At 43.0% G+C, this 27,429-nt stretch overlaps 1 protein-coding gene across 1 annotated transcript in view; it reads right to left on the reverse strand.

The window, feature by feature from the left end:
* Window positions 1-27,429, reverse strand: part of LOC107126110 (neurobeachin-like) — a 600,691-nt gene that overhangs the window by 360,726 nt on the left and 212,536 nt on the right. The window contains 1 exon segment of the mRNA XM_015429619.1: window positions 4,260-4,321. Coding sequence (XP_015285105.1) covers window positions 4,260-4,321 — 62 coding nt within the window.

Genomic DNA, 27,429 nt, shown 5'->3' on the forward strand with positions numbered 1-27,429 from the left:
CCTCCTAGTCCCTCGCGACGGCCTGGCTCAGTTGCGGCTGCATCCCACCTTCGTCGCCACTGTTATGTAGTGGGTAGCCGCATGGATGAATGACAGACTACGACGTGGTGCATAGCACGCTTTATTAGCACACAACAAGACAAAAGACAAACGGCCGGCAGGCCAACTATATACACACCTGGGGACCGCCCCTGGTCACCGTTGGTGGGTTCAAATCTCCCGCCACGGATCCCATTGGTTCCCCAGAGGAGGGACTAGGATCCTAGTCCCTATTGTTGTTCGGACTGAAGCTAGGGCATATGCGCTGACCTCCGGTGGCGGTCCGCGGACACTACAATGAGATAATCAAGGAATGTCCATGACAATGGCCGCATGAGTCATCATCCCTCCAGGTGCCACTGCCCTGCCCAGAATTGCTAGATCTCAACATTGTCCACTCCCTTAGACCCTTCCCCCTGAGCCCAGGTTCAATCAGCATGTTTTGGGGATGGACCAGCAGGTGGTGTGCCAGGGGATGTGGCCAGCTTAGCCCACCCCCAAGCCCCCTCATAAAAGAGGGCACCCAGCCATGTGCTCTCTCTCTCTCTCCTGACCTTTATACCCACCCTAACTCCACGACTCTCAAGTTTTATGCAGACAGAGTCTCCACATGTCTCTGCTGGTTCAGGACACGACCCTATTACCCCATAGTCTCCCTTATTTTTCCTAAGGATCACTTCATCCCACCGAGGACAGGTAAAGTATTACCCCTCAACGATTATCCTGCTAATGCAAATGTGCTATCCTCTTCTCTCTAATGTTCCTAGACCTGTGCATTTGTGAGTGTGTTTGAATTATTGTATGCTTGTGAGATATCGTCAGTAAATGAAACCATTTTATACTGAAGCCAGCCTTTGCGTCTATTTCTGGTGCATTTGGAAGAAGCGGGACCCCTAATTTGTCCATTGCCTCATGTAAAATCAGAATTTCCCAAAGAAAAGTAATAGTTTGTGGCAATTTGGCTAACATACTGTAATGTGCTCTATGCATTACAGTAGTCTTTGAAGATGCTTTGGAAGCTGCAAGTGCTCCAGAACGCAGCTGCCAGATTGCTGACAGGAGTGTCCTGGTCAGCACATGTAACACCTATCCTACAGCAGCTGCACTGGCTCCCAATTAGTTTCTGGTGAATGATCCTCCCTGTCTTCTCCAGTCTTTATCTTGGCATTTATTGAAGGTCCCTGATCCCAGAACTGCCCACCTTGTGTTAACAAGGGCAAGGGCCTTCGCAGTCATGGCCCTGTCCTGTGGAACCAGCTGCCCGAACAGCTGCATGCCCTGCGGGACTTCCCTAGGTCCCACAGAGCATGCAAGGCTGATCTTTTTCAGGCGGCTGGTATATTTCAGCTGTGTCCTCACCATCCAGGCATCCTACCCTGCTTGATAGGGGAAAGATTTTAATGTAGATAGAGTTTATCCATTTCATATTTTGAAGATAATTGATTATATCTCGGTATTGTTTTTATTGGTGTATTTTATTTGCTATTAGCCGCCCCAAGTCCCATGCAGGGGAGAGGAAGTGGGATATAAATTTGATAAATAAACAAGGGTGTTCTGCTACAGAGTGCTCCCTCTTCCCTAGTTGCTTCTGCCTCCCCAACAGGATTTCCAAGTCTGATATTATTGGAATCCAGAAACATGCTGGGGAGGGAAGAGCAGTAGTAGATATTTAGAATATTGGGCATCTTATCACGTTGGTAATATCTGATTGCATATTCCTAGTAAATACACAAAATAGAAACACAATTAAGAACATCAATGAAATCACAGAAAAGAACACAATCTAATTTTTACAAGTAAGCTTTTAAATAGTGGCTGCTTATAAATTTCTGCCAAAGCATGCCAATGGTTTGGAAGACAGTTTGAGAATGTTTTGGGGAAGGAATTTTGTTGTTTTAATGCTTGTAAATTTTAGATTGTTACTTTGTATGATGTGAAAAGGACAAGGCATATGGTACATAGCAGAAATCTCAACCTGAGACAATTAACATAACAGTATAATGGATATTGCGAGAGTAGGACAGATGGATGAGGGGACAGTCACATACTCTCTATGAAAAGGAGAATGCGATGAGACCGTGGGTTGTAAAGTACTGGGACTGACCTATTAAAAAGCCAAAGAAGCATTTCGGATTTGGGTGTTAGTGGGTAGGAATTTAGGATCACTACTGAGGAGTTTCTGGAGATGGTATCTTGGCTTCTATAATTAGTATAGTTTATATATTTGTTATAGTATTTTTGTATTTTATGACATTTGGATTTTATTATTAATAATATTATTATGCTTCACCCCTCAGAAGAGGGTGTAATTCAAATACAATAACACAGCAATAATTAACAATAATGCATTCACTAAACATTAGACTACTGAAGGAGATAGTAAAGTTGGTAAAAATAAAAACACATATTTCTGATTCTTCCAGTAAATGGAATATGGTGGATTGCCTTATCACTCTTTACTACATTATATTTCTGAAATGGCAAAGGTAATTAGAAGAGAAAACCCATGAGAGTCTTCTGAAGTATCACACTTGGAGTGTTTAAAGTGTCAGGTTCAGAAACTAAAAGGTTGAAAGTCTGGGGTTGGGTTTTGTTTTGTTTTTTTGAGAAAGTCAATGTTATTTTTGTCAGCTAACAAACAAAACATCTGTTTTCACATTTGGGAGGGGACAGTAAAGGGGAAAGTGAATTAGTTATCAATCCACCTAAGTTTACCTTTCTAAAATATAACATGAACATAATGTAGCTGTGTTTGCTGCATAGCTTCACTCTCATATCTAAAGGGAGGGGGGAAGCAGAGGAGCTTAAATTTCTCACTCTTCCTCTCAATCAATATTTGAGGCCAGTTACATCTCTAGAGCCCTTAATGGCAGGAATTCCTGGAGCCAGCAAATGAGTAATGTTAAACCTATGATTAGATGATGAGGCCATCAAAACACACTAGACCCTAATGCTGCATTCCACTTTATCCTTGTGAACTGCAGTTAAAGCAAAGGGCACAGTAGAAGGTATTTAGAAGTTCTTCTTGCCCTAGGAAAAATGCAGTGGCTTTAATGGATGCTTCAGAATTCCTCTTGAACCCAAGACTTAACCATTAGGTAACAATTTTTTCAAACTGTCTCCAGGAGTTTTTATAGCTCAACCCTGTAATAAGGATTTCTGCCAAGGACATGTTTTCTTTAGGCTTTCCCTTGCCAATAACCAGGCTGTGTAACAACAAAAAGACCTAATTATTTCCTTGTGGGATCCAAATCGAAGAAATGCAGCCTGCAGACCAGCAGACAGCAGGTAAGTCAACAAAATACCCCAAACTAATTGTAATTATTACTTGCTTTCAACTACAACTATTTAAACTAGTTTGTGCCTACAAACTGTTATTACAAAGTAAGAGGAAAACCAGAGTTCAGTCTACAGAGAAATTAAGACATAATATGCAATTAAGAGTAATACTTCATATTGACAAGAAACACTACTTTTTATGTGAAAATTGTTCTGAGGAATATATCTTCATTACAAAAAATGGTAATAGAAAAACAGATATTAGACTAATATTTGCAGAACTACATACGCTTAATGTATTAAAAAGCGCACAAAATAAGATTTATTGTTGATTTACAATGACAACAGTGTCTCACACCCAGATTTCTGAAACTAAAGTTCCCTTATTATGTGCATTTTATGCTCACTCTATAATATACATTTATCACCTTTAACTAAATATCGTCCTGTTGCCTTTCTAAGTTTTCTAGGTTGCTCACCCAGGATACAGCAGCCTATTGTAGCTCACACTAAGTCAAGTTATGAATCTCATACATTGTCAGATGTCGCAGCAACCCTAACTGGCTTGCAATTGTGTTTTTACAAAAGTGAGTGAGAGGGAGGGAGAAACATACTAAAGAAGCAGAATAATTAACAGCCCATTAACAAGATTTTAAAAGGCTGGTTAAATGGTTTTGACTTACCCAGTTAATAATTCTGTTTTATTAAAATTCTAATAATTGTACATTACATAGGTATTATATCTCTACACCCCAAGATCAGCATATGAAGTTATCTCTGTTCTACAAACAGTTGGTATATTTAAAAGGGGTTTTTTTGCATTTCAATCTGCCAGATCAGTAGTTGTATTTAACACAGAGTAATGAATAGTAACTACTCATGTATCCAACAATATAAACAAATGAAAAATGCATTATGGCTAAATTTAGGACACATCTTACCTGTGAACAAAGCAGCATAACAAGTTCAACTACTGAAGTACTTGACTTCATGCAAACTAGACCTGTAACAAAAAGAACCACAAACATTAATTCTATTAAAGTCTCAAGATCAGCCACAATAAAGCTGAATCTTTTCAAAATATGGAACTATTTAGAGTGAATTCAAATACTCAAGGCTTGACATTTTTAGTCCTATAAGGGTAATATTAAAAATCCTAGCTAATAATCATTAGCAAAATTGTATATGTTTTAAATCAGAAAAAGAGGTACAAAAATGTACTAGAGGGAATGAGAAAACAAAATCCCAGTGCACATTTGTAATTTTTATAATGAAACACAATGCAAATATTATAATGATATAACAATGTGCAATGCAATAAAGTGCATTGGGGCTTTGTATTAAGTAAACAAATACAGAAGTACAGCCTAGGGCTCTGTTTTTCTCCATCACACATGCTTAATACGTTCACTGATAAACAATATGTTTAACTTATGTTTTTGGACATATTCCATCAAAAGGAATATGCAGTTTAAATTGCTTTCTGCTAAAATTATAGGAGGGAGAAAATGGAAAGTTACGGTAAAAATAGCTTACATTCTGCAAGCACAGATCCATGTTCTTGGCTGCTACTGGAAACCCCCCAAGAATGATTCAAAAAAGAGACAACACAACTGCCACAGTGCAGCATCCTTCCCAGGTGTGGATCACTAGGTTTCTTTTGGAGTATTGGGTTCCTTACTTCATATCTTGTGCTTTGATTATTTGGTGTAATAATGCGCAATATTAAGACCTTTCTAATAATCAGAGAGTCTTGGACTAGATGGGCACCAAATTTCAGCTTTTTCACAGAGAGGAAATATCTGACTTATTTGAAGGTACATGCTCCCTTATTATGGAGAAGGGGGTGGGATATCATTTTTAGACTTTATCAGTAATCAATTAGTCCAAAGCTGTATGTGTACTATGATTCAGCAAGCATGAGAACAGCATAATTAGTCTGGGAAGCATTCATATCCACCATTCTGAGGAACATGCACCAACATGTACCTTTCCCCCTGTAGCTGGTTGAAGTATGTCAAGGGCAACAGAACGCCCATAGTCTAACATTCCATTCCCATGCTCCTGAACTGCTCTCAACATAAAGAAAACAATTTTCAAACTTTTGTATTAATCAAGATGTCTTGGGCTATATATGTATCCAATTTCAGCTTTAGAGCTAGCAGAAATATATCTGGGGTATACCTCATGCTCTAATTTTGTGGGAGAGGTACAGACAGGGTACTTTTAGATGGTAAGCAGAATAGCTTGGATTATGCATCTGCATCCCTTCAGGTTTCTACTAATATGCAATAGTTTTGATACTCCATGTGAGAGTCATTCAGTGAGATTCAAGCATTCTTGCATACATGACACAGCGAATTCCAATATTTCATTATGATAACTATATTATCCCAGAAGAGATAAAGCACCAAGCCTTTTTGATAAGCTGCAAAAATATAGAGAGCCCTAAATATTTTCCACAATGAGGCAGATAATGGCAAACCACCTCTGAAAGTCTCTTGCCGAAAACCCTACGGGGTCGCCATATGTCAGCTGTGACTTGATGGCAAAAAACAACAACCAACATTCAATTTCTATCCCAAATGGACATACCCTTTCTAGTTACAGCAGACAGGAAAGTTGCTTGCCCTGTAACTTTCCAGTAATCGAGGAGATATCACAAGCATTTTAAATTAAAGTGACATCTTTGTTAAACATACATAACTTAATAGAATAATAATATCTTAAAGCTTTGCCAACACAGATTTACTATTTCAGAACTGCAAGTTTCCATTAAGAAAAAGGATCACTATTACATTAAAGTCCCAGATGCATAGAAACAAATGTGTTGTTTGCTTAGTGTGAGCTATGTATAAAGAGGCAAGTGAATTCTGAACTTTTAAGAAGGATGGATTTCAAATGAACAACTGAATATAATATGATTAGAAGGATGGGATTAAACAAGGCATGTATACTTTTCTGGAAAGTAAAACAATTCCTTTAACAAAATCATGGCATACAGCTCTAATTTTTAATCACTTTGCAGAACGATTCAAACAGGCATGAACAAAGAGCCACTGGAGACAAAAGTGCTCCTACACAGTAATATGTATATTTATTACAGGTAATGAACAAACACTCTTTTATGCCCACTTTGCTAACAACCCCATCTTATTGTACTATAAGACAGAACAAGCTGTAGGAAGCCAGTAGCATTCTACTCTATCAGATTTACAAGGAGACAGTTAATTAATGAAATAAGAGGTGGATGTAAAAATCTCATTTAAAGAGACAATCGCAGTAATTGATCAGCTTCTCTCATGCTCAATTGCTAGAGAATCAAAAAGATTAATGGGACACTTATCACCTGCAAACCACATTAACTATTAGCCACCTGACAAAGAAGAGCTAAACAGAAGGCAATAAGCTCAAAATCATTCATAACTAGCATGATTGTAGCTACTACTGCATGAGTTACATTGTCTTAGTGCTCACTGACTTAGAAGGAGGCATAACTCTGCTTAAGTAAGCACTGCTAGTTTAATAGTTCATCATTTTGACTAATACCAAAAAACTCTCCTTAGTCTTGGGCCTTTTCATACTTGCTGCCACAGTCCTGTAATCCTTTCTCCATCCCCTGCAATCTTACACAGAACACTACCAACACTACTAACATTTACAAGAAAAGGTATTTCCACATATTAAACGTAAGAACAAGCCTTAAGGAAACTGTAGCATTTGTGGATGCTAGGCAACATTTTGAAACCCACAGCATAGCCCAACTTGCTCAACAAAGTGATGCACTGCCTGATAATGCCATAATGACCTTTAACTGTACATTGAGATAACCTTTCCCTTACTATTTTTTCTTCTGGGGGATGGGCCTCTTGAGGAACTTGAACAGGTGAAAAGTCACATTTGCCAACACAGACATTCTTCCCTGTTCTTCCCAGTTTCTGATGCTATCTCCTCTCTGCACTAGTGAAACAGTTTAGAAGGAAGAGGGGGACTTTGTGGAACATTGTTTTATATATCCTAGAGACTTTATAGTCTCCTGTACATATATTCCCACAGCTTGGATGTTTTATTCTGTGACCCTATCTGAACAATGTGTTAGATGTTGTAAACTCAAGATAACCAACATAATGTGCCCAAAGCACAAAAACATCAATGTAAGAACAATGGAAAACACAAGAGTAATGAAAGATAAAAACAGCAGCTGGCCATGCAGAATGGATACAACTGTACTTTATCAGAGATTTTGCAGTGGGTATTAATACAGCTTAAAGAAGATGAAGAGATCATTAGCAATGACCTGTAGCCTAACAAGAGTACTTAACTGAAGTCAGAGCAAGTTTTATCTATACCAATTCAAACTGAGGATCTGGATTACCCAATTATGACAAAGCTCAGAACCCAAAAGAGCTCGTCGTTTCTGAATTCCTCATGTTCAAGGAGGGGCTGAAAAGAATATAGTTAGATGTCCTAAGAACAAAGGCTCAGAGAAGGATAGTACAAAAAAACAACACCCAACAAAGAATGGGGAATCTCGGGCCTATGAGCAAACTGTAGAAAAGGATAGGAAGAAGAGAACTCAATCCAAACTCTTTTCCAACAAACCAAATGACACTCTGGTCTGAAGGGAGTGTGTAAAAAGATACCCTCTTCTTACTGCAGGCCTCTTTATCATTCTCACCGTTATTCCTGGAAATCCCCTGATAAAAGAGCATTTCAAGGGTACTTCCTTTTACCTTACTGTTCTTATTTATTAATTATTTGGGCTTATAGACCACTCTCCCCTGTGCACAGGGATCAGGGTGGTGAACAACATATCAATAAACACATTTACAATCAAAATTAAAAACAGTTCAAACAGTGATACAATAATTAATTACAATAACTAATAACAGATGGTATTTAGGACCAATTTGTGTCCTTACCCCATGTGGGAAGAGGAGAGGAAAAGAGGAGATTGAAAGCAACTGCTGCAGTTCTCAACCATAGGACTGACAGAACATCTCTCTTACAGGCCCTGCAGAACTGCATTAAATCCCGCAGGGCACAGATGTCATTTGGCAGAGAGTTTCATCAGACCAATACCAGGGCCAAAAAGGCCCTGGTCTGGTTGAAGACACCTGATTAAAAATTACTTTGTCTAAGATCAGACTATAAAAGCATATCTACTATACATACATATGATGGGGAAATACTTTACAACTGAAGACCAAACGTGTTTCGGCCCCTAAGGGCCTTCCTCAGTGGTCACTATTATCTATATATTCTAGACACACATTCAAAGACCTGTTACAGAGTTTTAGTACACATATAATTAAACCGGATGTTGTTTCCTTGTATACTTATAATTGGACTCCTGGTATTAGTGATGGGCCATAGGTATAGCCATATCACCTCCACAACTTACTCTGGTAACAGCGATTTTGTAGGTCTGAATGTGTGTTCCTCCATCAAGGTGAAAATTCTAACATCACCTTGATGGAGGAACACACATACCTTTCTCTCAGATCAGATCAAATTTCATACTCCAATAAAATATGTTCTAAGGACTCAAGCTCAACAGATCCACATTAACAAATTGTCTGGATAAGTTGAGCCTGTGAACAGGCCTTCCAATATAGCCAAGAGAAAATAATTTCACTGAGCAAGCATGAATGCTCTCCTGTAATGAGAGATCATTAGGTCTTTTAAATAGCACAGAATAGCACAAGAGAAATCCAAAGAATGCTGGTGAACATACATGCTGTGCCTCAATAAGGTACTTCTTTATTGCAAAGGAAAGCAGTAGCCAACCCAGTGTTTAAAAGGAACTGACAATAAGCAAAAAAGTGAAGTGTAGAGCTGAATCAGATATAAATCTGTTTAATAGACTATGACAAGAAGGGGGACCCACAATACTTACGGGGGGGGGAGACGCTCCATGGGAGAAGCAGCCGCAGGTGAGCCTTCTCCCCTGCCCCCCATCCCTGGCACTCATGGCGAGACTTGACCTTGGCCCGCCAAGCTTCCCCCTCCCCTAGCAGCAGCAGCTGGCCCACTGAACTTCCCTCCCCCGGCGGTCCGCCCAGCTTTCCCCCTTCCCCCCTTGGTGGCAGCGGCAAGGCCTTGCCGGCCTACCGAAATTTCTCCTGCTCTCCCTCCCTCCTCCCCCCCAGGCAGTGAGGTCTCACCGGCCCTCCAAACTTTCTCCTCCCCCCCGGCAGCGTCGGCAAGGCTTTGCCAGCCCGCCAAGCTTTTCCCCTTCCCAGCCTGCCAAAATTTCTCCTTCCCTTCCTTCCTCCCCCTGGTGGCGAGACCTCCTTGGCCCACCCAACTTTCTCCTTCCTCCCCTGCCAGTGGCAAGGCCTCGCTGGTCAGCCAAGCCTTCTCCCCCCACCCCTCTCCCTCTGCCGAAGTCATTCCAAGAGCGTTCCCTGCGCATGCACAGGGGGATGTGCTTTTACTTTTGGGGAGTTTTCAGTATCCCTCCTATAGTTTTTTACAGTTCTTTGATTTTTCTGCACATCTGGTGATCGCCCCAGATGTGCAGTAAACTTTCCCTGCCCCCCAGGTGCCCCTGATGGGCAGTTTTAGATATCTGCACTCAGGGGGCACCTTCGCTATTAGATATATAGACAAGAAAGGGGACCCGCGAAACTCACGGGGGGGTGTGTGAGAGCTCCATGCAGAGCAGGCAGAGGAGGAAGCAGCGGCAGAAAATAAGCTTTCCCCCATCCCCCCCCGATTACCCCCCGGCCTCGGTCTCCTCCACCACCACCACCCCTGGCTCAGGTGGCGAGGCCCGAGCAGCTGCCAGCCACCGGGCCTTGCCGTTCTTGGAAGCAAGGCCTGAGTGGCTTGCAGCTGCCAGGCCTCGCTGGTCTCCCCCCCATTCTCCTCCCCCCTGGGGCTCTGGAAGTGAGGCCCGAGCAGCTTGCAGCCACTGGGCCTCGCCGATCTTCTCCCCAGTCTCCTTCCCCACCCCCGGCTCTGGAAGCGAGGCCTGAGCAGCTTGCAGCCGCCAGGCCTCGCCAATCCCCCCAGTCTCCTCCCTCACCTGGCTCTGGCAGCGAGGTCAGAGCGGCTTGCAGCCGCCGGGCCTCGCAGATCTCCCCCCTGGTGTCCTCCCCCACCCCAGCGGCGAGGCCCGAGTGGCTTGCAGCTGCCGGGCTTCGCCGATCTACTTCTTCCCCTTCCCCCTGGCTCTGGTGGTCTCCTCCGCCGCCGATCTCTTCCTCCTCCCCCCCCCGTGGCAAGGCCCAAGCATCTTCCAACCGCCAGCCCACTGCAGAGTTCCCAGAGCGTTCCCTGCGCATGTGCAGGGAAGGCTCTTTTACTTTTGGGGGGATTTAAATATCGCCCCTTTTCTTTTTTCAACTTTTCAGATTTTTTTAAGCCCTCGGAGGGGATTTTTTTTTTTAAACACTACAAAGACTAGAACAGAAAAAAGGGAAAGGAAAAGCTACATATAAGGGAGAAAGTAAAGAACCCACTACTAACTAAAAACCCAAGAGAGGAGATCTCCAACTAGCTTTTTATACTTCATTCAAACTTTTCAGATTTTTGTGCACACCTGGGGACTGCCTGAGCAGTCCCTCCCTCCCCTCCTGCAATTTTTAACGGGCCCTTCAGCTGATCAGTGGGGAGTATGTGGCCCGCTGATCAGCCGGGGTGCCCTTTAAATTTTGCAAGAGGGAGGGAGAGGGGTGTGTGCGAATTTGCGACTTGGCTTGTGCATGTGTGCACACACACCTCCTTCTTCCCAAAAGCATTTAAAGGAATCCTTGAAATACTTTGAGGAAGAAGTGGGGTGGCTTTGTGCGCCTGCAATCCAAGCCACATGCTCCCCACCGAAGAGCTGAAGGACCCTTTAAATCTTGCAGGAGGGAAAGGAGATGGGCAGGCGCCACCCCCGCTTCTTCTCAAAAACATTTAAAGGATCCCTTTAAATGCTTTTGGGAAGAAGGGGAGCCTTTAAGAAGTTTCAAAGCCAAAGAGCCAGCGCTGTCCGAAGAAGTTTCTGTGGTCATGTGGCCGGCATGACTAAACACCAAGGCACACGGAACGCTGTTGCCTTCCCACCAAAGTGGTACCTATTTATCTACTTGCAAATAATTAATAAAGAGAAGGTTTGCCTTAACTGGGATGGTTTTATCCTATCTGACAAAATTAGTATACAGATGTGTGCATTGTCCAGCACATAATTCCATTCATGTATGATTAATGTCTTTATTCTCATCTTCCCCAAAATTGATTTAATGTCTTATTCTAACACATTCATTTTAAAATACAGTTTTCACATCTACTGTTGTTATGCCTACAATATTGACTAGGCTCCCAATGTTTCACTGGAACTTCTAGTACATACCAAGGCAGTTGATGAAATCGATTTTTAGGAATGCTTTATGAACCCAGATCATAGTTCAGAATTGGTTATTAATCCAATCTCTGTGGAAGTCAAAATTGATGCCATCACCAATTTGTCTGGACTTTATCAAAGTTGGGCAGAATTTTCTTTCAACAATTTCATTTTGAATTTATTTATTTATTTGATTTTTATCCCGCCCTCCCGCCGAAGCGGCTCAGGGTGGCTTACAACATTAAAACCAATAAAACAATGCCTCTAAAACAATCCATAACAGTACAGTAAAATCGCTATTTACACACAGTACAACATACCCATGGCGGCAACTATAAAGTGTAATCATACTTAGTCTGAGTTGTTAAATGCTTGACGGAATAGCTCCGTCTTCACCGCTCTCCGGAATCTAAAACTATTTGAACTGGAATCAATTGAATTTATTACTATGAAAAGAGCAAAATGCTTTCTTTTCTGTATGTCAAAACGTACTATTGAAAGTTAGATTATACATATTCAAAGTACTCTATTCCATAATAACATGAGAAGTGTCCTGCTAGATCAGACCAGTGTCCCACCTAGTCCAGCAGCCTGTTTCATACAGTGACCAAAAAGTTGTTCTGGAAGGCGAAAAATGGGGCATAGAGGCCAAGTTAATTCTCCTGATGATGCCTCCTAGTGCATCACGGTATGCAGAGATTTAATGTCTCTAGATATGAATGTTCCCATTAGCCATCATGACTAGTAGCCACTGACAGACCTATCTTCCATGGATCTGCCTAATCCCCTTTTAAAGCCATCTTTGCTTCAGGCACACTGGCTAGGATACCAAAAAAAGGACCCCTTTAGTGTCTTCCGTATTAGATGGTTACATACATGGCATTAATTAAGCCACAAAACTTTGTAATTAGGTTTAAAGCTTAACATTTCCTAAAATTTTAAAAACCAGAAGAACATGTGTTTTCTACTTCTACTTACATTTTATACCAACTTTTCACTAACTATTTCATGGCTCAATATATTTACACTCACATTCAATCCTGTAACGTGGTTTAAGGTGGCATCAAATTCTTTGCTGATTTTGCTGCAACAGGCAAAACACAGATACCACTCTGGAAGGTAGGTGAAGCTGAGAGATTCCAATTATCATCTGGTAGCTAGCATATTTTTTTGTGTGAAGAGGACTGCTTGAGTTATAACTGCCCAACTTCAAATATTATTGGATGCAATGGAAAAACACAGTCCTTTTAAATCTCTTACTGGCCCAGATTTGGAGCTGAAACAGCCTTAGTAGGGCTATTAGATGTTCTTCACTAGCAGAGAGGGGGAGTGCAACTTTATGAATTTTCCTGGACCGCTCATAGGTTATTGATCCTAAGATATTGTAATACTAGGAATAAGACCCATTGTGGGAATAAATGGGTTCTACAAAGAGGCTCTGGGCGAGTGCCCCAGCCTTCTCCCCCAACACATGCTGTCTTCCCACCCACTCCCCAACCCTTGGCATTCACTCTCCCCAACCTTGCTATTGGTTAAACACACACACGATTCAGATTGAGGCACAAAGGGGTGTGTGTGTGTGTGTGTGTGTGTGTGTGTTAATACTTCTCCTGTGCTGTTTTAATATTCAAAAGTGATTCTCTGAACCTCCTGTTTGATGCAAGGGAGGGGTACCCAGGCAAAATTCTGGTTATCTCTATAATCCTCCAATGGTGTGAAAAGAAGTTCTGGGAGACTGGGAAAATGGTGTGCAGAAGAAGAGTTAATCTCTCTTCCACATCATGGGCTGGGTATGAATTGGTGCCTCCTGTAGATTCTGTTTACCAATTTAAAAATTCTCATGATAGCCAATCACAGATTTCACTGCAACTTGTTTAGGTTAGCTATTCACTCCTCCTTTATATGGGCCAGATGTTATCACCCTCGCCAAATCACTGATGTCAAGTCTTAAGAGAGACAATTTTCAAGAGGCAAACCCTGCCCTTTATGCAGCACAATGCCATAAGTGCAGGATACACATGTGCTTTTAGGTGTAAATGGAGTATCAATAAATGGATTCGACTACAAAGCACTCAAGAAAATTCACTGTCACTCTGTATGGGCCAGAGTAGGCTACATGTGACTCTCAAGCTATAATTTCCCAATGTCTGCTTTAGAGATCCACTCTCTCCATTGCTGTTCCAACAAAATAAAGAGGTAAAGTTTCAGAAAATAATTCAATATTTTAAAGATCTAGATGCTTGCAAGTTAATACTGATATTGTCATGAATTTGTCTTATTGCCTACTCTTATGAAATTCGTACTTAGTCTATTCTATTTTCATTCTGACCACTATAAAGGCTTTAAAAACATATATCAGTTGTGCTTTCTTGTCACATTTTCTGAAACAATTTTCAAACTCTTCATTCCAAGCTTTTCTGTTATTTTGATTTTACTATTATTCTTTCCTATTAAGTAATGGGCACATTTTTTAATTTTTTAAAAAGGCAACCAAGTCAGCATACTCTCTGCCATAATCATAACTTGTCTGTGACAATGGACAATGACAAACAATACAAGATATTAATATCCAAGGTGACAAAAATAATGGCATACTCATGTGACTCATTTCTTAATCTGTAATGAAGTTCTTCAAGGTTGTTGGGGGGTTTTACTACTAAATCAGCTCAGTACTGTTCTTTCTTGTAGTGATACTAATAATACTAACAATTTAAAATAAAAACAAATGTTGAGAACATAACATTTTCCAAAGTTTAGATTTTATTATTCAATTATAAGTTATTCAAATATCAGGTGCTAACGGGTCACTGAAGCTTGCTGCTATGCATTACAGACTGCTCTAACTACATCAGGCAGATGTTCAAAACAGATTGTGCTGTGGCCAAAATGATTAAAAAGTTCCTGCTTTTCCAACTGCTCCTCGCTTCCTCCTGTGCAGCAGGTCCCTAACTCTTCTGTCAAACAGTATCTGTTGCCAAGAAGCTCAGACACTGTCAAGACCCCGTGCCCTTCTTCCACCGTAATATAAACACGTGATTGTCTATTGTGAACAACTCTTTAACCTTTCATCATTCACATTTAATAATTTCCCTGAACAAGAATTGTTGGCATACATAATATAAGGTGGCACCTCTTCAGGTACATTTAACTGAACAAGATGTTCCCTATCAGAAGCATTTCAGATTCCAGAGACTACAAGGACTGAAAAGCCATAAGCAGGTATTCCATTTCAGCAATCATCTCTTATGACAGCATTAAGTGAAACAAAGAAAAGCTCTTGCACAAGCTATGTATCAAGTCCTATTGAACTATGGGGGCTATACACAGCTTAACAGATTCCATATCTTATTTCTGCCTGCAAAGGGATCGCTATACAATGGGGGAGCAGGAATTCACAAAAGGCATCACATTTCATTTGAGAACTTAAACTTTTTCAGCAGCAACTACTTCTACAGCTGCCAATGCAATTGAAGGCCTGTTTCCTATCTGTTTCAAAAAGCCATGAACTTCAAAACAGAGATAATTAGCCCATATATATAAAGTTGTGTTGTTAACTGCTCTTGTAACAAAGAACTCTTAAACATGACTAGTGTGTTCTGTATAGTACTTACGAAAAATGCAATATTTTCAGTATTTGTAAAGTTATAAAACCACTAGTTTGTCCCTCAAGGTTGGATCTTTCAAAAACCTTTTTGCTGGATAACTCTTTGATCAAATCACATGGTAAGTTGAATATATTATCCGTGAACCAAAAATAGTATGTGACATACCTAAGTCTACATTCAGGTTAATGTATCTAATATCTACATCATTTGCAGATGGGCAGTTTTGAAAAATATGCAGTGAGCAATATTATTTCCAGAACTTGGCCCCTGAAGAGTGCACAAAGCCATATTTTCCTTCACACACGCCCCACCACATGTCTCCTTGATCCTTCCCCCTCGTGGCTAGTGAAAGTTGGTTGTGCTGGGTTTTGAGGTGCCCTAGGGGAGAATACCAACAAATCCCCCTTGGAGGATCAGTTCCCTGGGACACTCAAGGAGGCCGTGGTCCATCTTGAAAAAAATCATCTTTGGATCTGGCCAAATTGGCTAACTACTGGCCAGTTTCCAACTTGCCCGATTTGGGCAAGTTAATCGAGAGGGCCATGGCAGTTCAGTTACAGAGCTTTTTTGATGACACTTCCACTCTAGACTCCTTCCAGTTCAGTTTTCGCCTGGGACATGGGACAGTGACAGCATTGGTTGCACTCATGGGCAAACTCAGGAGGCACCTGGATCAAGGTGGATCAGCAGTGCTGTTGTTGTTAGACCTATCGGCAGCATTCGACATGGTCAACCATCAGCTATTGATCCATTGCCTTGCCGACTCTGGAGTTCAGGGGTTTACCTTACAATGGCTTGCATCCTTCCTTCAGGGTTGGGGACAAAGGGTGGCACTAGGGGGAACAGCTGTCCCGAAGGCATCCACTGACCTGTGGTGTGCCTCAAGGGGTGGTACTTTCCCCGATGTTGTTCAACATCTATATGCACCCCCTTGCCCAGATTGCCCAGAGGCATGGGCTGGGGTGTCACCAATATGTGGATGACACCAAGCTCTGCCTGCTGTTGGGCAGCCAGTCTGACTCTGCACTGGAAGATCTGGACTTGAGCGTTACAAGCCGTGGCAGGTTGGCTTAGACAGAGTCGACTGAAACTGAATCTGACGAAGACAGAGGTCCTGTGACTGAGCTCGGTTGGCCTGAGAATAGGGATCCCCCTTCCAACCTTTGATGGGCGCAGCTGGTGCCAGCACTGGAGGTTAGGAGTCTGGGAGTGCTCCTGGATGCCTCTTTAACAATGGAGGCTCAGGTAGCAGCCACTGCCAAGTCAGCCTTATACCATCTCTGGCTGATCAGGCAGTTGGTTCCCTTCCAAAAATGCAACGACTTGGCAACAGTGATCCATGTGATGGTCACCTTAAGATTAGACTACTGTAATGCTCACTACAAGGGACTGCCCTTGTTCCAATTCCTAAAACTGCAGCTGATGCAAAATGCTGCGGCCAGGCTGTTGATGGTTTTCTCTATGTGGGAGCACATCCAGCCTGTGCTGAAAGCATTGCACTGGCTGCCAATAGCATACCAGATTCACTTCAAGGTGTTGATTAAAGCCCTTTACGGTCAGGGTCTGGCATACCTGAGGGACTTTTCCCCATACATTCCCCAGAGAGCACTACGTTCAGGGGCCCAAAACTAACTGGTCCTCCCAGGCCCCAAAGATGTCAGGCTGGCAATAACCAGGGCCAGGGCCTTCTCAGTGGCGGCTCTGTACTGGTGGAATGAACTCCCAGAGGAGATCAGGGCCCTGTGGGACCTTTTACAGTTACACAGGGCCTGTAAGACGGAGCTCTTCCACCAGGCTTTCGATTAGGAGCCACCTTAAATACCAAGGAGTGACCCTGTGCCCTGGCTTTACCTGCTGCATAAATTAATAAAATTGAGCCTATGTGAGAATACCATCAGGACTATCACCTAATTAGTGGTATGGCTTAATCTCTGCTCCTGCACTTTGAGTAACTGTTTCCAGCACTTTAGGAAAATGGATAATTGACTGGTTGTTTTATGCAGGGCTATTTTTGGGCAGGAACGCACAGGAATGAAGTTCCGGCTGGCTTCAGAGTGGGCCACGCCCACTACAGCCAAAACCTCTGCTACAGAGAGAAGGCCTGAAGAGCAACCCCCCGGCGATTCTGAGGTGGGTGGGCCAGGGGCCCCCTGGAAGGATCGGGGAGGCATTTAAATGCCTCCCCATGCCTTCCCTGTCCTGTCCAAGGGCCGGCTTGCCCGGGATCCTCGCAGCCGTGGGGCACCCAGGCAAGCCAAGGGAAGGCAGTTTAAACGGCCTTCCCTTCCCTTCAAGGGAGGGCTTGCCCGAGCTCCCCACAGCCATGGGGCACCCAGGCAAGCCAAGGGAAGGCATGGGGTGTGGCCTAATATGCTAATAAACTGCACTGTCAGGGTGTGGCCAAATATGCTAATGAGTTTCTGCTGTTGGGCATGGCCTATTATGCTAATGAGTTCCTGCTGGGCTTTTTCTACAAAAAAGCCCTGGTTTTATGTATGTTTTTAACTGTACTTATATATGCATTTTTATGTAAGCTGCCATGAGCCTACCTGGGTGGGGAGGGCGGGGTATAAACTGAATAAATAAATAAATGTGTCAGACTCAATCCAGGACAATAGTCAGGTTTACAATATGGCCTAATGTAAACCCAAAGAACAGTTCTAAAACAATTTACTCAGAAGCCTACGCAGGTGTATTCAGTGAGGCCTAGTCCCAAGAATGTCCTCTACGGATTGTACTGCCAGTGTCCTAGGGACATTCTATTCCTAACTTGACCCAAATTTGCTTTCACCATACTTGTAAATGTACCTGGTGTTAAGAACAAGACAGCACAACATTGCCGTGCTGGACCAGAACAACAGTCTGTCCAGTGCAAGAGTGTTTATATCAGAAGTCCAAAAACAAGCTCTTAATTAGGGCACTTTGTCTCTCTATATAGCCAGTCCCTGCTATTCACTCCCATTATTTCAGAATTGTCTGAAAATGGAAGCTCCATTTTCAACTATGATTACAGAATCATAGAGTTGGAAGGGACCTCCAGGATCATCCAGGTCAACCCCCTGCACAAAGCAGGAAATTCACAAATACCTCCCCCTCCACACCTGCAGTGACCGCTGTTCCACGCCCAGAAGATGACAACAAACCTCCAGGATCCCTGGCCAAACCAGCCTGGAGAAAAATTGCTTCCTGACCTCAAAGTGGCAATCAGCATTTCCCTGGGTGTGTAATAAAGGGCCATAAGAACTAAGCACTGAGGCAAACCTTCCTGCCCTCCCTCTCATGATCTGCCTAAGTTCACACAATCAGCATTGCTGTCAGATGGCCATCTAGCCTCTCTTTGAAAACCTCCAACGAAAGAGAGCCCACCACCTCCCGAGGAAGCCTGTTCCACTGAGGAACCGCTCAAGTTCTTCCTAATGTTTAGCCGAAAACTCTTCTGATTTAATTTCAACCAGTTGGTTCTGGTCTGACCTTCTAGGGCAACAGAAAACAACTCCGTACCATCCTCTGTATGAAAGCCCCTCAAGTACTTGAAGATGCTTATCACAGTGAGTCTGTTGTGGGGAGGGGAAGGGAAAGGAGTTTGTAAGCCGCTCTGAGATTCCCTTGGATAGTGAAGGGCGGGGTATAAATCCAATCTCCTCTTCTTCTCTCAGTCTTCTCTCCAGGCTAAACATACCTAGCTCTTTCTAACTTTCCTCATAGGACTTGGTCTCCAGACCCCTCACCATCTTTGTTGCTCTCCTCTGGACACATTCCAGCTTCTCTATATCCTTCTTACATTGTGGTGCCCAAAACTGAACACAATACTCTAGGTGAGGTCTAACAAGAGCAGAGTAAAGAGATACCATCACATTGTGTGATCTGGACACTATACTTCTGTTGATACAGCCCAAAATCGCATTTGCCTTTTTAGCAACCACATCACACTGCTGACTCATGTTCAGTGTACGGTCTACTAAGACCCATAGATCCTTTTCCCACATACTACTGCCAAGACAAGTCTCCCCTAACCTATAATTATGCATTTGATTTCTCCTACCTAAACGCAGAACTTTACATTTATCCCCATTGAAATTCATTTTATTTGTTTTAGCCCAGTCTTGCAGCCTGTCAAGATCATCCTGTATCATGACTCTGTCTTCTACCATATGTCACCCCTCCCAATTTAGTATCATCTGCAAATTTAATAAGCATTCCCTCTATCCCTTCATCCAAATCATTGATGAAGATATCAAAACAGGTCTCAGGACAGATCCTTGAGGCACTCCACTTGTTATTCCTCTCCATTAATATGAGGAACCATTCACAAGCACTCTTTACAGATCCACCTAACAGTCATAGGATCCAAACCACATTTTTCCAATTAGTCAACATGTATATTATGTGGAACCTTATCAAAAGCCTTACTGCACTCAAGATAAACGATGTCTACAGCATTCCCCTGTTCCAGCAAGGTAGTAACTTTCTCAAAAAAAGAGATAAGGTTAGTCTGACATGACTTGTTCTTGAGAAACCCATGCTGGCTCTTAGTAATTACAACCGTCCTTTCTAAATGCTCAAGTACTGTTTGATTATTTGTTCTAAAATTTTCCTAGGTATAGATGTCAAGCTGATTGGTCGGTAGTTACCCGGATCCTCCTTTTTCCCCTTCTTGAAGATGGGGACAACATTTGCCCACCTCCAATCTTCTGGCACCTCACCTGTTCTCCAAGAATTCTCAAAAATAAGGGACAGAGGCTCAGAAATTACATCTGCAAGTTCTTTTAGTACCCTTGGATGCAGTTCATCTGGCCCGGAGGAAGTTCTACCCATATGTCAATCCAAAAGTGCAACTCCCTTCCCTCATTATGTGTTCTGTTTTTGCCATATTGAGCATCGTTTCCCTTGTAAGAGAAGACTGAGGAAAAGTAGGAATTTAGCAGTTCTGCCCTCTCTTTATCACCTGTTACAATTTCACTTTCCTGTCCTTGCAATGGGCCTAACATGTCCTTGTTCTTTTTCTTACTTCGTACATAAGAAAAGAACCTTTTTTTGTTGTTTTTAGCGTCTCTCACTAGCCTAAGCTCATACTGAACTTTAGCTCTCTCTCTACAAGCACTGGTTATTTGTTTATATTTATCCTTGGTTATAAGGCCCTCCTTCCACTTTCTGAATGAGTCTTTTTTATTTCTCAAATCTTTTGAGAGCTGTTTATGGAGCCACCTTGGCTTATTTAGGCTCCTCCCATTCTTCCTTCTCACAGGAATTGTTTGTGATTGTGCCTTCAGTATTTCACTTTTAAGGAACTCCCATCCCTCTTGAACTCCCTTCTCCTTAAGTATTTCTGACCATGGGATTCTACCCAGCATAACTTTAAGTTTGTCAAAATTTGCCTTCCTGAAGTCCAACCTATATGTCTGACTATGTACAGTTTTTACCTTCCCCAAGACTGTAAATTCCAAAACTACATGGTCACTATTACCCAGGGTGCCCACTACTTTCACCTCATCAACCAGTTCTTCCTTGTTGGTAAGAATCAAGTCCAAGATAGCAGATTCTCTTGTTTCCCTCTCCACTTTCTGGAAAATGAAGTTGTCAGCAAGACGTCAGGAATTTATCGGACCTTTCATTTTTAGCAGAGTTGGACTTCCAACAGATATCCGGGTAATTGAAATCTCCCATGACCACCATGTTCTGTCTCCTTGAGAACTTTGTAATCTGTTCTAGGAGTGTCTCATTGAAATCTTCTGCCTGGCTTGGTGGTCTATAGCAGACCCCCACCATGTTATCAGTATTATTTCTTACTTCTTTCATTTTTACCCAGAGACTCAACCGGACTTTCATGCTCAGATTCATGTATTTCCTCACATATATACACCTCCTTTACATATAATGCAACTCCTCTGCCCTCCCTTATTCTTCTGTCCCTTTTAAATGTTATACCCCTCAATCCTAATATTCCAATTGTGAGTATCATCCCACCAAGTTTCAGTAATGCCTATTAGGTCATAGTCCCCTTCCTGTATTAGGACTTCAAGTTACTCCTGCTTGTTTCCCATACTCTGCGCATTAGTGTAAAGACACTGGAATCCATGTATCTACACCATGCACCGAGGTTTTCGTTTCAGTACTTACATGTGAGTTAATGTTATCTAGCCGTTGGGTAGGGCGGGGTATAAGTCGCAAAAATAAATAAATAAATAAATACATGCCACTCCCCACAAAACTTTAGAGTTCTTATCTCCATTTATTGGCTTTGCATTTTTGTCTCGCTCCCCCACAGGATTTAGTTTAAAGCTCTCTTTATTAGGTTTGCAAGGCTGTTTCCAAACACATTTTTTCCTACCCTTGTAAGATGCAAACCATCTCCTGATAGAAGCACTTCATCTCGAAAGTGTAAGCTATGGTCCAAAAATCCAAACCTTTCCTGATGACACCATCTATGTAGCCATTCATTGATCTGCAATATTCTTCTTTCCCTTCCTAAGCCACAGCCTTCGACAGGAAGAACAGACGAGAATATAACCTGCACTCCCAAATCCTTCACCTTTTTACCCAAAGCCACATAGTCTCTTTTAATACATTCTGGGCTGTGCCAGGCTGTATCATTTGTTCCCACATGGATGAACAAGAAGGGATAATAATCTGTGGGCTTGATGAGTCTTCCTACACTTTCTGTCACATCCTGGATGCGTGCACCCGGTAGACAGCATACCTCTTGAGATGACAAGTCCAGTCGGCACACTTTAGCTTCTACCCCTCTCAGAAGAGAATCCCCAATTAGCAACACACACCTTCTCCTATATTGGGGAGCAGAGACATAAGTCCTCTCATCCACAGGGGTCTGAGAAATTTTCTTCAAGCTTTGTGGAGGCTGGGGGCGGAGCCCTTGTTCCAGTGGTTCAGAATCAGTATCTGTGGGGAGATCCAGGAACCGATTGTTTAGTAACAGAGGCTCAGAATGTCTCTTCAACTTTCTGCTCCTGTGGGTTCTTCCATGTGTCGAGGGTTCCTGTGTCGGATGCTCCTCCAGTTGCTGAGATACCTTTCCCTCCTCCTCCTGTTGCCCTCTCAGGAGTGCTTCATGCGTTCCATCCATGAACTCTTCACCTTCCCTTATAAACTGGAGTGTGGACAAACGTGCCTCAAGTCCCTGTATCTTCTCCTCCAGTACGGCTACCAAGTTACACTTGCTGCAAGTGTAATTGCTGTTACCCTCAGGTAAGAATATGAACATGCCACAGATTTTGCAGATCAGTGCCTCAGCTGCCTCACCAGTCATCTGTTGCAATCCATTTCAAAATTAGTTCAGTTTAACTGACACTTCTTTGATAACTTCCCTGCCAAACTGCCTCTCAAGAATGCTTGTGAAGGGTTTGCAGAAGCAAAAACTAACTTAACAAATACAGAGTGTAAGAGCTACTCAGACTTCTATAGGGCCCCCAGGCCAGATCCGCCAAAGGGCAAGAGCCCTTGCACTCTCACCCTTTGACTCACGCCAAAGGCTTGCACTACTGGCAAGGAGGAGCCTAATATAACTAAGGTTCACCCAGCAGAGGGCGGGGCCAGCAGTCAGCCCCAGGCAAAACTGCTAAAAGCTGCAATCAGTTATGATGCTTAATGTATATTAATAGACCCGTGACCTACAAACATGTATTTTAAATTGTTTAATAAGCATTTTGATACACTTTCATTGTATAAGTTGACCAATACTCTTAACTCAACAGGTGAAGAGAATTAAGGAAAGACTGGTTACTGTAATGAAGCTTTCCCTTGCTCAAAAGCCAGTCGAATCCGACTCTAGGGTTCATCTCCATTTCCAAGCGAAAGAGCCAGCGCTGTCCGAAGACTTCTCCATGGTCATGTGGCCGGCATGACTAAACATCGAGGTGCATGGAACAGTGTTACCTTCCCACCAAAGTGGTACCTATTTATCTACTTGCAATTTCTTGCTTTAAACTCCTAGGTTGGCAGGAGCTGGGGCCAGAGACGGGAGCTCACTCTGTCACACAGCACTAGGGTCTCCAACTGCTGAGCTACAGATCCTAGTCTGATACTCTAACTACTGCACCATGTCATCATGTAAATAGTGAAAAACATCATGTGCTTTAAACAAGCACTTAAAGAAGCTGCCATCCCAGTATCTTAGGTCAATGGACAAACGTACTTATTTAGTTTATTTTAGCAAATACGTATTTTTACTCATTCGTGCAATATTTATCTAGTAAATTATATGTTACAAAATGGCTATTCCATGAAGTTCTAAAATACATAGGTGATACGAATGAGACACACAGTGAAGATCTTGCAATGAAACTGACATTGAGTTTTGAACACCACTGTGTCCTGCTTAATGACTTCTCACAACATTTTAAGTCTTCTCATGGTGAATAAATTACTTTTTTGACATAAGAAATCACAGGGAGATGGAAAATGCAGTATGCAGCATAAGATGGTTGCATGCAAAGCACCTGGACTCTGAGGATTTCAAATGAATAGAAGTGTATCTAGGAATGATTTATTTATTTATTAAAACATTTATATCCCATCTTTCCTCCTGGTGCAAGGTGGCTTACAGTGACAACTAAAAACATTTCCAATTAAACCAGAATAAAACAACAAATCTCAAATATCTCCCTCTCTTCCCCTTTAACAATGACTGCCTTCAAAACCTTCTCAAAAGCTCAGGCAAACAAGCAGGACTTGCGGTGCCTCCTGAAGATCTCCAGCAGGGGATTCCCCTCACTTCTTCAGGGAGATCATTCCACAGAGCAGGGGCCATGAATGGAAAAGACCTGGGCTCTGGTCACTGCCAGACAGGCCACCCTAAGTGGTGGGATAGCCAACAGATGGCTGCCTAATGACTGTAGCTGGTTCAGAGGGACGTGTGGAAGGAGATGGTCAGTCAAATATGTGGGTCCCAGGTTGTGAAGGGCATTAAAGGTCAACCCACACCTTGAATTGAACCCAGAAACAGACTGCCAACCAGTGTAGCTGTTTTAAAATGGGCAGCATATATTCCCAGTGGTCAGCCCCTGATAGCAGTTGGGCTGCCACATTCTGGACCAGTTGTAGTTTCTGGGTGTCTTCAAGGTAGTCCCTCGTAGAGGGTGTTGCAGTAATCCAACTGTGAGGTCACAGAAGTATAGATCAGCATAGATAGTTACCGAAACATGGATATATGAAAGCACCCAATAAGGGTGATAAGCAATACTGATGTGAGTGTGGAAAGTGATACCATTACTTGATCTGTCAAACTTGAGTGTATATATTCATAAACTAACTCCACTGAGAGTAATTTTTGAAGCATTTTTGGAATACACTTTTAAAATATTCATGTCAGGCTCTAAAAACATTTTCCAAAACCTATATTGATGTCATTCCAAAAAAAAAAGCTATCCAGAAAATATCACTAGCAGAGCTTTTAATAAAAACATAAAAATATTGGAGGAAGGGAAAGGACATAAGAATGGTGGGTGTTGTGATACCTATGTGAAAAAAATGTGACCACTGGTTCATTTTTAATCTTCCTTTTTTGTCACTGAAAATTAAAAAGACAATATGTTGGATCCAGTCATCTAACAGCAGAGGTCACTGATAGCTAAGGTTTGTTCCCTTCCCTGTTATGTAGTCCCATCACCCCCTCCCTCAGTTTGAGAGATTTGGGGGTTTTAGGGTGTGGCCACCTTGTTTTGTTGTTCAGTCGCACAGTCGAGTCCGACTCTTCGCGACCCCATGGACCAGATCACGCCAGGCCTTCCAGTCTTCCGCCAACCTCTGAAGTTTGCTCAACTTCATGTTTGTTGCATCTATGACACTGTCTAACCATCTCATCCTTTGCCGTCCCCGTCTTCTTTGACCTTCAATCTTTCCCTTAAACAGACATAATTACATAAGGCTCACATGACTTTAACCATCCAATTTGTGCAGGCATAATGTTAGACACTTCCTGAGCATTCCAAAGAATAATTGTTGTAAACCCTGTTCCATTTGTTTTAGGATTTATTCTGGAAATAAAGTCATTGAGTTATATGCTGTTCCTCTCAAGGCTCAAACCTGTTAAGTTAGCAAAACAGTGAAAAAACGCATGTGTGCAGATTTCCACAAAAACCTAAAATCAAATTCTCAGGCCTACTATATTCTAAATAATGGTTTAAAACTAAAATCCATAACATCCCCATCCAGCAGTCCTTTCTGACTCCAGGAAAGTTTATTCCTGGGGATATGGGATCACTTAGGCTAACAGCCACATTGGCTAATGGACTGCTGTGGGGAGGGTGAAGGGTACATAATCACCCTCTCCCTTCCTCTTCAGAGAGGGCAATTTCATTCTACCCTCCTGGGCAACTCTGGAAACAAACCTTCCTGGGATAGGGATAGGCAAGTACAGCTTTTTGGCTGCAGATTGCTGGATCCAGTGCAACACATCCCACTGACATGGTACCTGTGGGCAGCAGTGCAGAACCTCAAATGCCTGGTGCCTAATTCATATGGAGACAAGTGACTTTGTAGGACAGATGCTGCCGCCCCCCCCCCCCACTGCCCATTGTTTTCTTCTCAGCTGAGATTCCCATTTGAGTACAAGTTCTTCTCACAGAACACTGGGAATCCCATAAAGAAAAATTTAGGTGGATAGCTGTGTTGGTCAGAAGCAGCAGAAAAGAAGAGGGTGGGGGGCAGCATTAGGAGGGGCCACTCAGAGCCAAAATGCATATGCAGAGCTGAAATTGGACCAGGTGGCTGGTAAGATCAATGGATGGCAGCTCTGCTGACCCCCACCCTCTTTTTTTCCTGTAAGTAACCCTTAAGGAGATTTTATTCCATTTATCTGAAGAAGTGTGCTTTGCACACAAAAGCTGATAGTTTGAATAAAACTTTGTTGGTCTTAAAAGTGCCACTGGACTCAAACTTTGTTTGGGAATCCCATGTTACATACAGGTTTTCCTGTTTCAGAAATTAGCAAAAAGACAATGTCCATATATTTGAAATGCTGCAACAGAGAAAGTAAAAATTTAAAATCAAAGGTATCTCTCCCTTATTATAAAAGAGTAGTGGGTGCCAGAATTCTAAAATTGGCCCCTTTAGTGTTAGGCCGAAAAAACTGCCACTCGGAAGACACTGGCTGGGTTCATTGGCTGCTTTGTGCAGTCCCGGCCAGCGTTCCAAGGTCATTTACATATGGAAGCTGATTGGACTACACTCCATTCCACACCTCAAACTCACCCCCCCCCCGCAAGGCAGTTGGAATTTTCAGGGAGAGGAGAATGATGTCAGCTGCTCCCTAGGCAGAGGCTGTGTGTGTGTGTGTGTGTGTGTGGGTTGTAAAGACAGAGAGGCAGATAAACGTTGGCTGATGGTTGCCAACTCCAGGTTTGAACTCCAGGACATAGGGTTGCCAACTCCAGGTTGGAAACTTCCAGGATATTTTAGGGATGAAGCCTGCTGAGGGTGGGATCTGAGGAGGAGGAGGAAGAGGGGGACCTCAGACAGATACAATGCCATGCTGCCCACACTCCAGACAAGCTGTTGCCAGTCTCCAGGTGACAGCTGGAGAGATCTTAAAGCTTTGGTGCTACTTCAAAGTTCCCCAGGAGCCCAAAACAGAGAAGTGTTTTGGAAAATCTTGAGGAATTGTTTGGTGCATTTACGATGGGGCTCCTGGGGAACTATTGTTGCCAATCTTGGCCCAGCAGCCATCAAACCATTCTCTTCAACCCCCTGCTGTGCAGCTGACTTTCCCCTAGGGTTGCCAATCTCCAGGTGGGACCTGGAGATCTCCCACTGCTACAATTGATCTCCAGATGACAGAGATCAGTTCCCCTAGAGAAAATGACTGCTTTAGGAGGGTAGACCCTATGACATTATACCTGCTGAGTCCTTCCGCCCCCCCCCCGCCCAATGCTGCCCTCTACAGAATCCACCCCCCAAACCTCCAGGTATTTCCCTCCTTAGAGCTGGCAACCCTACATTCCCCTCAGTGCCTGTTGGGAGTGGGTGGTGGGGGAGGGGAAGGGAGTGGGCGACCGGAGGCTTCTGCCTCCTGTCTCCGGTCCTGGAGTGGGGGAGGGTGGAAACGGACCCGGCAGCCGGAGGCTTGCACCTCCAGTCGCCGGCCCTGGAGTGAGTGGGGTTGAGTGGGGGGAAACGGACCCTGCGGCCGGATGTCGGCCCTGGAGTGGGTGGGGGTGG

This window comes from Gekko japonicus, unplaced genomic scaffold, assembly GCF_001447785.1.
Source record: "Gekko japonicus isolate JY-2015 unplaced genomic scaffold, Gekko_japonicus_V1.1 scaffold429, whole genome shotgun sequence".
Lineage (NCBI taxonomy): Eukaryota > Metazoa > Chordata > Lepidosauria > Squamata > Gekkonidae > Gekko > Gekko japonicus.